Here is an 11,275-nt window from a genome sequence, read left to right as displayed (position 1 = left end):
CGTCCCACAAGTACTGTCATACAATAAGTCAAGAGGAGTGCTTTAATTATAAAAACTGTTACAGTCATCTGGCCTCCACAAGGAATTTTAAACAATTCAAATTATAAGCATTTAGCCCACATTACTAGTACTACCACTACTACTACAGAAACATAAGGCACCTACTAATGAACATTGTGACTCAACCCCAAGTTTTCTCATTCCAAATGCAGGACTCATTTTAAACTTGTTGCAGCTCAACAACTTAAAATGTGCTACTCTTGGGTTCATCACAATTGCTGTAACATCCATCATTAATGTTTAACCTGATAAAAATGAAAATAACCATCCTTTAGTTTTCAAAGAACACCAGAACCACAAAAGGAAAAAAATAATATTCCTGAAGATTTTAAACAATAAAAACGCCACAGCCTTTACTTTTCTTTTATCCAAATTTATCCCCAAGTACCTTTAACCTGTATCACTTGGAAAGTTTTAAGCAAAATAAGTAAAAGGAACAACAAGCAAAATTCCTGTTTCACCCATGCCTTCATGATTTTGTCAGAATTAATGAGAATTTAACTATATCCAGATTGTCTTAATGAAATTCACTATACAAATTTTGTACCAACTGAACAGCAATTTAATATACTTCCAACAGTCTTTTTAGTTATGTACAAATAATAACCGTCCTTTTGAAGTTCCAATAGACAGTAATCAAATGCTTACTTTAAACCTTTTAAAAGATATTGTAGTTTCCATTAAAATATAGAACACTCACCTATTTTATTAGAGTAAAACATATATTTACCACCTTTAAAATAATTAAAAAATTCCTAATGACCATAATTTTCTCTGTAACTGAAACATACATTTTATTATACATGAGTGCATTATACATAAAATGAAAGGAAATACTTCACTTTTTCAGAAAAATCAAATAAAACTCTTAAGTCTACCACAGGACGTGCACTGCAGTGATGGAAGTGTTGAGACAAATTTAGAATTCATCTACAGCCCCACTTGCATTTTCAGACGCAGAAAAGAAGACTGGGAAGTGGCTTGTTTTCACAAAAGGCACTTAACTAGTTAACTGCACAACCACTTAAGTTCCTGGTCTCAACTCCCAGTGCTCTTTCTACATAGCAATTTCAAAGGTAAGGATGTATGGCCAAAAGACATTACTAACTTTGAGCTTTAAGAAGTTAATAAAACACCAAACCCACAGTCAAGAAAATGTTTACAAAATGAAATCTAAGGAATTTAAAGAATTTGCTTCATGAAAAAAATAGGTAACTTTATTTTCCTTATACAAAGTACTTGAAAAGTACTACAGAAAGAAGTACCAATTGAAATTTAGGAATGATTAGACTGCAAAATTAATTTTCTTGTCATGCTTGAAAATCACGCTGAGCAAGAGTAAGAAGCTATCTATTAAAACCAAATATGGAGGGGCTGGAGAGATGGCTAGGCAGTTAAGATTAAGAGCACTGGCTGCTCTTCCAGGGGACCTGTATTCAATTCTCAGAATTCTTATGGTAGCTACCAACAATCTAACTCCTGTCCCAAGGATCCAATGCACTCTTCTGGCCTTCTTGGACACCAGAAATGCACGTGGTGCAGATACACATATACAAAAATACTCATAAACATAAAATAAAAATAGTTAAAAAATAAAAAAGCACATCTGGATCCAAAGGATTCAGCTAACTAACTGCCAACAGAATGTGTCAGTGACCGATACTAGAAAGAAAAAAAATGTATGAAAAATAAATTCTCTCAAAATTTTAACAAATATCTGAGATTAGAGGAAAACATACTATTTGTATCTTTGTGAACACAGTATTTGGTATTTTTATGAATAACCTTGAAACCTTATGCTTTATATAACAAATCTGGGAGCCTAATAGTAATCTTAAGGAAGGATCCTAATTTAAACAATAAAAAGTTAGACTATCAGCATATTCAGATGGCATACCTAAAGTAAAAATATGACAAAAATTTAAAACCACAAATACAGACTATGGAAGTATTGTCATTATGGAACGTCTGTAAAAACACTACAGAGTAGACTCAAATGTCATATTTAACTTGCTAAATGTTTTAACGAAAAATGAATAAATGTGTCAAAGATTAAATAGACTCTAACGTTGTTTAGTTGGATACAAAGGTCATAATTTTTATGCAGAACTAGTTGGGAATCCCAGTACCTACATAAAAACCTGCGTGGGGCTATGTGTGGGCCTGGACCACCTGTGCCAAAAGAAGCAGACAGGAACACTAAGATACGCTGGCTTTGCTTGACATGCCATCAGCTTAAAGATTTAAGGAAAGACCCTTACTTAAAGGAATGAAGTGAAAGGTGATAGACTAAGGCAGATAACGTCCTTTTGTGGCCTCTGCGTATGCACCCACATACACAGTTTTTTTTTTTTTTTGGTTTTTACGAGACAGGGTTTCTCTGTATTGTTTTGGAGGCTATCGGTCCAGCCTAGCCTTGAACTCACAGAGATCCGCCTGCCTCTGCCTCCCAAGTGCTGGGATTAAAGGTGTGCACCACTACCGCCCGGCAATACACAGTTTTTATCAGGCATATATAAATAATACTGAAAGAACTAAGGAGACAAAGTATCATACTTCTAAAAAGTGATCTAAATGAAGGGAAGACAGTTCAAAGAGAATTTAAGGCCTGCGTTTCACAAGTAAACTACTATGTTCACGTATGTCACTGTATAGACAAACACATTTTGGGTTGTGGGAGTGAGAAAGTATTGATACATAGCCCAAGACAGCCACAAATTCACAGCACTCCTGTCTCAGCCTCCTGATCCCGGGCACGTACCATCACATGGAGTTTAACATAGGCACTTCCTAGAGTCAGTGGGTGGTCAATGTCCACACTAACATTCTGTTATCGATAAGGAAAAAGTAAAGGATTTAGGACAGTGTTCATTGAGCTGAGTTTTAAACTTTGTTCATGGAAAGGCAAGAAATGAAAAGCCAAAAAATTACAACCATGTTGGAGCTAGAAGAGGCCCTAAGATAGGTCCTAAGGTAGGTAAACAAAGTCAGTTCCAGAGAAGAGTTTCAACTAGAAGATTCAACTCTGGCTTGGTTTTACTGCACTGGGAAGTAGCTTTTTCTCAACCACAAATATAAATGGGCCTAAAGGCTGAGAATCAGACTGGGAAAATGTTAGCAAAAATAACTGCCTACGACACAATAACCTTAGGCCCAAAGGCCTAGACCTAGTACAGAATTTGTAAACAACAGAAATCTCTGTGTTGTCTGAGTCTCTACTTGTAATTAACCTTCCCCATTCATATTTGTGTTACATAATTGTGTTACATCCTCAGCTTCTGACACTGCAGTAAAGGAGTGTGAACATAAATACCTACTGTCGATCATGTACTGCTCCAAATGTCATCCAAACAGGGATATGAAACAATCTAAAACCCTGAGACACCGTGAAGGATGAGACAAGACAACGGAGGCAACAGCAATGCCTTGTCTCTGAGTAAAAATACAGTCTGTCTCTAAGAAATGAAAAGATTTCAGTGTTGAGAACAAGACAAAGGGAATGTTTCTCAACAAAAGAAGGTGGTCTTACATTTAAAATCAGTGGACTTAGGAACTTCACCAAATGAAGAAAGGGAGTAAGGTGAAGAGTTTTAAAGTAGACTCAGGTACAGACTGCATATGTTTGGGATTTAAAATGCAACTCTGGGGACGAGGGGTATAGTTCTGTGGTAGAGAGTTTTCTCAGCAGGCATGATACCCAGGGCTTGAGTTCTAGGAGCAAACCAAAGAAAACCACAACTCTCAAAGGATTCTCGGTTTAATGGCAACACCTTTGAAAAGTGTTGATTGGGAGAGGAGAGTGTCCAAGTGGAGGTCAGAGAACTCGTGTGAATAGGTTCTTTCCTTTTTCATGTGGTTCTAGCAAACTCATGGCATCGGGCTGAACAGCAAATACCTTTACCTACTTCCATCCTGCTGGAGAATCTTTTTTTTTTCTTTTAGCTACATGTGCTTATTCTTCCCACTATCAGAGAGGACTTTAACTGGGTGAGATTTTACCTCTTGTTGACTATTTAGCAATTCAGAAAGTCATTTTCTATTGTCAAAACTATAAAATTGCTACTGTTACATGGTGGGTAGAGCTCAGAGTAGAGAGTGATGAGCTTACCAGTCATAAGGCAGCCCCCTGTCCGCACCCCTAACAACACAGAATTATCTAACCCACAATGCCAACAGCACTACGTCTAAGAAATATGTAACACCACAATGCCAACTCTAACAAGGAAAACTGTAACATGACTATACCATTAGTGGCAGGAAATGTACCTGTAACATGCACTGAGATACCACACCCTCTGGAATTTCAGGAAAACGTTGTCGGAGATCATGTAGAACCTGAATATCAAGCTGGGGACTGCTTTGCGCCATGCCAGAGGAAATGTTGGCCAAGTCTCACTTAGGAAATGGATATTAACAGGCCTTCCAAAAGTAATGATCTTCCAACACCTCTATCATTTTCTATTAAAGAAATAAAAGTCTGGTTAAGTCTGATTCCATATTTTACTTTATTCAGACACTATCAATTTATTAAAATCAAGAAAACTAAAGTAATTATATCTAGGTCCAATGTTAGAAAATGGACAAATTCAATTAATTTCTTTTGATGTAACATAGCCAACTAAACTAGTATTTAAAAAAGACAACAACCAAAACAGAGAACCTAACATCTTCAGCTTAATTCTGGAAAAAGTACAGTGGCAGCCAGATTAAAAACACATAGTATATTATATTGCCATTATATTATTATTATGATGATGATGATGCAACAAGACTTTTTTAGCCTTGAGAAGTTCTATTTATGTACAATCACTTATGCTTTTCCAAGGTCTATAATATCACTCCTCTAAGGCACTGTCATTTTTCTGATATCTGGAATAATGAAATAGAGAACTAAGGACTTGACAATAATACCACTAAGAATACTTGTATGATTTATATTCTCCCTGTACTCTGAAGACAAAAGATTTGCATCTGAAATTCATATCAAGGAAACCTCCCATCTAAAAGAAACAAACTAGGCAGACAAATGGAAATGTACCAATTTTGCTTTCAAACTGATGCTGGAGATTCATTATTCTCCAGACCTGGCTGCGGAGGCTTTTGCATAGTTGTGACGCCAATGAAACAAGTACTAAAGATGTAGCTTGTGAGTAGTGTCTGGAAAAATCAAATGTTCCCTCAATCTTCTGTAGAACTACTCAAATTAAGCACCTAATAATAAGGCAACTACTAAAACAAATGCCTCAGAAATCAAATGGTGGCATCAAAGGTAAATGAACCAACACATTTCTTTATATTTATCATTATCACTTTTATAAACTAGAAAAATACAATATATACTGTACAGCTTCAAACTTTTGCTTTATTCAGTCATTTGACAGTCAAGAAAAATTGAAAATGAACATCTGCATAGAACATGTAGAAGTGAAAACTGTATGACACACGTCTAAGCCACACATATACCAATATTCTATTTCTTTCTTTTAGAGATTTATTTTTATGAGTTTGAATGTCTTGCCCGCATGTATGTATTATGTATGTGCACCATATGTGTGCCTAGTGACTACCAAAGTCAGAAGAGGACAACAGATTCCCAAGAACTGAAGTTATAGATGACTGTTAACTACTAGGTTGGTGCTTGGAACTGGATCTAGGTCCTCTGCAAGGGCAGCAGGTGATAGTAACTGCAGAACCACCTCTCTAGTGCACCCTCTCTCTCTCTTTTCATGTGTGCGAGTGCGTGCATGTGAGTGTGTGCGTGTGCGTGTACACATGATCCAGTGCATGTGTTTAGGCTCCAGCTGACAACTCCAGGGAAACAGTTCTCTCCTTTCACCATATGGATCTTGGGTTCTCTAGTAAGTACCGCTATACACGGACCATCTAGCCATCCCACAATGTTCTCTTTTTAACAAACAGCTCTCAAAAATTTGTATTTAATTACTTTTGTTAGTTTATACTTTAGTGAATAATTAGAAATAAATTGTAACAGCTTTCCTACCACTGAGGAACTGCCACATTCAAAACATCTCATGACTATTCAACTGAAATTTTAGCCAAGAACTTCTGAGGCATCCAAATGGCTGAAGATTTCATAACAACTGAAAAGAAAATCACTTTTTTAAATTTTCTGACCATACTTAGAAGTTTTTACAATACAAAGGCAGTACAGTTATCATGAGAAAGAAAATAGAGAAGAATAAAACCACAATTGGTTTTGAGTGCCACGGTACTGTCTCCATCCATATAGTTCAGAGTGCTCAGTCAGCACAAACTTTCCATTCAATTTATCACTATTACTAGCTCTCATTTACTAAACAACTATGCCCTCAAGGCTAACTATAATTAGCTCCACTTTGCAAATAAGAAAAATGAATTCAGAGAATACACTTATGGCAAAATTGTTACTCAAATCCAAAACCTGCCTTCTCTGTGGTTTCATACATTGTCACTGGTAGGCATCATTAACAATCCCAGTATAATTAATTACTCAAAGGTGACTGACTTCCTTTCTTCTACTGGCTGGGGAAAAGAGTAAACTCTCAATGGTTTGTTACCTAACAAGAAAGTTCTAGGTATGTGGAGAGGTGGAGAGCTGGGAGTAAAGGAAAGAATTCCTGTACAAATTAGCTGATTTTACAGGGTAGACAAAATGCAGACCTAGAAAAGATGCCTTTTGTAATATGGTTACTCACTAATATTTTATTCACTTTTTCTACTGAAAATATTTTTTCATATAATATATTCTGATCACAGTTTCCCTTCCCCAAACTCCTCACCCACAAAATCTATAACCCTTTCTTTCTCTTTCTCATTAGAAAACAGGCAACTGAAAAAAAAACAGGGAAAAAAGAGCCAAAGACAAAGAACCAGAAACACATACAGATGTATGTATGTGACACACACACACACGCACACACACACACACACACACACTTGTACTATAGCAACCAAAAAAACCACAAAATCAGAAACCACAATATATTAGCTAGAGACTGATAAGGTTACAGAAATACCTAGAAAGAGTATTATGATAAAAAACAAAACAACAGCAACAATACACCAAGCACACAACTAAGTTCATTTGTGTTGGCCGTCTATTCCTGGGCATGTAGCCTGTTTTTAAATGTGATTTGTACAACCATTGAGACCCCACTGGAGAAAACAAATTATTCCTTTGTGAGTAGTTGAAGATAGCTTCTTGATTAGGGATGGGGGCTTGTGTCCTCTCTCAGTGCTGGGATCCCATCTGCCCAGTGCAAGCTGCATAGTTGTATCTAGAAAGCCTTCCAACCCTACTGGCTCTTACAATCTTTCTAGCTCCTGGGCCCCACTATTGCCAAGGCTATTGGTTGTTCTCTACACATTTACAAAAAGTAAGGTACTATTGTTGAAGACAAAACCTACATAACTCATTGAACACAGAAACTCTGAGTTGGTGTCTACTCAGTCGTTTGAACTGTGTGCTACCAGAGGATAAAGGTAAATACCAAACAAGCTACAAACCCTCTGTTCTTCATGGTGACCTGTCTGCACAACACGCTGGTGCAATGGTGGCATAAAAGTTGTGGGAGTCACCAACCACTATCTGGCTGAGTTACAGTCCACTCCATGACATGAAACCATGCCTGCCACTGCCGAGGCAGCAGGAACCTGAGACCAGAGAGGTTATGGGCTTAGAGGAAACAAATACTACTGTTCTGCTAAAGAAACATACAATCACTCCTACTAATGTTCTGCTATACTCATAGACCAGTGTCTTGGTCAGCCATGATCTCATGTATTCTTAATAATGCTTGCTATTCTGCCTTAGACATCCTCTTACATAAGCACTGATATGGATAACTGTTTAGTATTTCATAGTAGTATAAACACTCAAATACAATAGTCTCTTGAAGACTATAGAATGTTAAGATAGTTTAATTTCCTTTTTGTTCACTAAGAAGTTAAGCCAACAGATAGGATCACAAGAACCAGAAGACGCTTAAGGACTGAGACCTTATTTCCTGTCATTTTGTGTGCATTCCTAAATGTGTGTGGTGTGTGCATGTAAACATGCATATGGAGCCCTGAATCTGATGTCAAATGTCTTCCTTGACTGTGTTCCCTTTATTTACTGGCAGGATCTGAGCTGAACCCAGACCTCATCCATCCCAGCTAGTCTAACTAGCTAGCTTGCCTCCTCAGTGCTGGGATCACAAGCAGCTTTGATATGGGTTCTAGAAATCAAAACTTCAGTCATTACACGTTTGAGGCCAGTACTTCATACATGGAGCCATCTCTTTAGCCCTCTTTTTCCCTTTAAGACAGAGTACATGCCTTAGCCCAAGCTGCCCCATGACTTTCACTGCTCTCCCCATCTAAATCTCCCAAGGGCTGGGATTATAGGTATATGCCACATATGACTGGGACTCCTAATTTTTGCTGGTAAGACAAAGACTAGAGGCACCGAAATTATGTTTAGGAGTGGAATCATTTAAAGTTCCTAAATCAGGTGAACTGGCCAGGGCCTACAATGTACATTGGGTTCTGTTACTGAATAAACTGCCGCTGCTGGGATTTCTCCCCAAAGAATTGCTCCTTCCAACTAGAAGAACCTCTCCCAGAGTTCTGCTGAACCACAATTCTCCATAGTCTAGAAAATGATGTAGGCAACTAGGTGTTTTTTTTTCTACAGCCTTTTATAAGCTCAGCAAAGATACAGGATGGTGTCATTATAGCTCAGAGTGTTCCATCTCTGCAAGAACCTTAGTTCACTTCCTAAAATCAGTGCACCAGAGGTTGCAAACCAAAGAAGGGTCTGGGAGTCTAATCCAGCTTACAGATCTGCTGAGTTTGGTCTTTTCAGTGTTTAAAAAAGGGAACTACATTTTAAAATGGATGACTTTACAAAAAATGTCAACACTGAACTTTTTCTTTTTTTTCTGTTTTTTTTTTTTTTTTTTTTTGGTTTTTTGAGACAGGGTTTCTCTGTGTAGCTTTGTAGACCAGGCTGGCCTCGAACTCACAGAGATCCGCCTGCCTCCTGAGTCCTGGGATTAAAGGTGTGCACCACCACTGCCCAGCAACATTCAACACTTCAAATTCATACTATCTAGCAACTATAGGCAAATAACATGCTGAAGCTGAAGTATACTCCACCACTCATTCAGAAAGACCAAATCTACTCCTAGTTCTATTCCCCAGAAACTACATACAGAGTTCTCTCCTTGTTCCACCTATTTACATACCTTCTGGACTTGTGGTACCTGAAATGTGTTAGAAAGATGAAATCAGCTTAGCATGTCTAACGGTATATTATAATACTGATGAGGTCATTTGAGGAGCAGGAATTCATTACATCAAGACTGTCCCAGGACACGGGAGATATTCAGCACCCCAGCCACTCCCATTACAAATCTCAGTAGCAGCAAATGACCACTAGAGAAATCCCTGGCTGACAATCTTGACTGGTAAGGCAAGAATTTCCTAGGTTTGAAGAAAAATGTGTTTTGTGGTGAAAGGACTTTTAAGAATTTTTGAAATGAATGCATCTCTCATTTTTCTCTTTTGGTGAGGCAGGTTTTTATGTAGCCTCGCTGGTCTTGAATTCATTAAGTTGTTGTGGTAAGCCTTGAACTAATGCTCCCTCCTCCATTTCCTAAGTCCTGGTATCAAGAGTGCACTATCAAGGCCAGTTCAGATTCATTTATTTTTCTGACAGGTGTGGTTAAGTAATAACTGCTGGATAAAAACAAAGTATATATATTAGCATAATGCCTTGGAACTTTCATTCATTTTCATGCCACACTGCAGTTTTTTTATTTTAAATAAAAGTTATTAAATCTTATCTGTATACCAAGCACTATGCTGTCCTTTACTTCATTTAATTCCCTCTGATGAAGGAGGTAATAATATTTACCCCTTATACATGTGGTAAATTGAGGTGTAGAGGTGAATACATAGTGTTAAGAGTCACAAAGGATGGCAGTTAAAATTTAAGCCTATGTTCTTAGCTATTAGTTTCCTGTCCTGTTATCTGATACAAGTCTAATGATGTCTTATAAAAGTCTTTCTGCTAGAGTATTTGTGCTAGACTGAGCTTTTTGCATTAAATGGCAACAGAAGTATCCAATACAGGAGGACTTAACAAACAGACAAGAACTTTGAAGGACATAGTTCCAATTGCAAGACATTTTTGTACATGTATGTAAAAAGAGATAAGAACATGATCATTGTTGTTTCTCCTAGAAGGGTGCCCCAATAATTTTACAAATAAGCATCCTATAGGATCTTCATTATAGTAAAAACAGATCTCAGACAGTCACAGATTTGTGGCACAGAGCCCCTATTTTACTGTATTCTCAAAATAAATGAGATCGAATTAACATTTTCATTAAAACGGTTAATAAAAACATGTTCAAGTTAAGTATGACTCTAGAAACAAATAAAGCATTTTCATGTTAAAATTAATCTTTAAATATTCTCAGGATTATGTGTTTGTTAACTGTAACCTGTATGTTGAAATATTTACACATAGGCTTATATTCCGGTCAGGAGAATCTTGAACAGTGGTTCTTAAACTCTGCCTCAAGACCCCTTTGTGGGGGGAGCTGAATGACCCTTTCATAGGGGTCATTCAACTGGAAAAACAGATATTTACATCATGGTTTATAGCAGTGGCAAAATTACAGTTCCGAAGCCGTAACAAAAATAAATTTATGTTTGGGGGTCACCACAACATCAGGAACTATATTGAAAGGTTGCAGCTTTAGAAAGGTTGAGAGGCCACTAATCAAGAATGAATAAGCATATCTAGCTTAAGTTTCTGGTAGCATTCTCTAATGGAAAGAATCCCAACCCCATAGAGAAATAGCTGATTTTAGAACTAGGTCAAGGATTATACATGATTAACCTTGAATCATCTTGTAGTGACAAGAAGACGCACTAAACAAACAAACAAAAATCCCACGATGACAGGATTCAAAAATAACACAGGAGACAACTAAAAGAACTCCCAATGACCACAGCTAAAAGAACTAGACCATCAAAAGCAAGCAGCATTAGATTATGACCCAGAGTAAATATCTGTTAAGTCCACACTGATAAAATGAAATGTTAAAATTGAGAGGAGATACATCTCCCATGCCTGAGAATTCCACATAGCTTATGCAGAACATTTACCTTCAAAGTAGATGCAGTATTCTTAAAGAGAGTTTCAGTGTGGTGTGTACAC

General features: G+C 37.3%; 1 protein-coding gene across 10 annotated transcripts in view; it reads right to left on the bottom strand.

Moving 5' to 3' along the window:
* Tab3 (TGF-beta activated kinase 1 (MAP3K7) binding protein 3) overlaps positions 1-11,275 on the bottom strand; it is a 53,734-nt gene that overhangs the window by 19,783 nt on the left and 22,676 nt on the right. For 8 of the 10 annotated variants that reach the window (XM_040744187.1, XM_040744188.1, XM_040744186.1 and 5 more), the window contains one exon: positions 4,327-4,518. The exons of 1 other annotated variant lie outside the window; for it this stretch is intronic. In XM_040744187.1, coding sequence (XP_040600121.1) covers positions 4,327-4,428 — 102 coding nt within the window. In that variant the 5' untranslated portion in view covers positions 4,429-4,518. Of the gene's footprint in view, positions 1-165; positions 306-4,326; positions 4,519-11,275 lie in introns of those variants that run through there. One more of the 10 variants, XM_013120536.3, reaches the window with a different exon arrangement.

This window comes from Mesocricetus auratus, unplaced genomic scaffold, assembly GCF_017639785.1.
Source record: "Mesocricetus auratus isolate SY011 unplaced genomic scaffold, BCM_Maur_2.0 Super-Scaffold_100003, whole genome shotgun sequence".
Taxonomy (NCBI): Eukaryota; Metazoa; Chordata; class Mammalia; order Rodentia; family Cricetidae; genus Mesocricetus; species Mesocricetus auratus.
The sequence above is the reverse complement of the archived record's forward strand: the minus strand, read 5'-3'. Positions and strand labels throughout refer to the sequence as shown.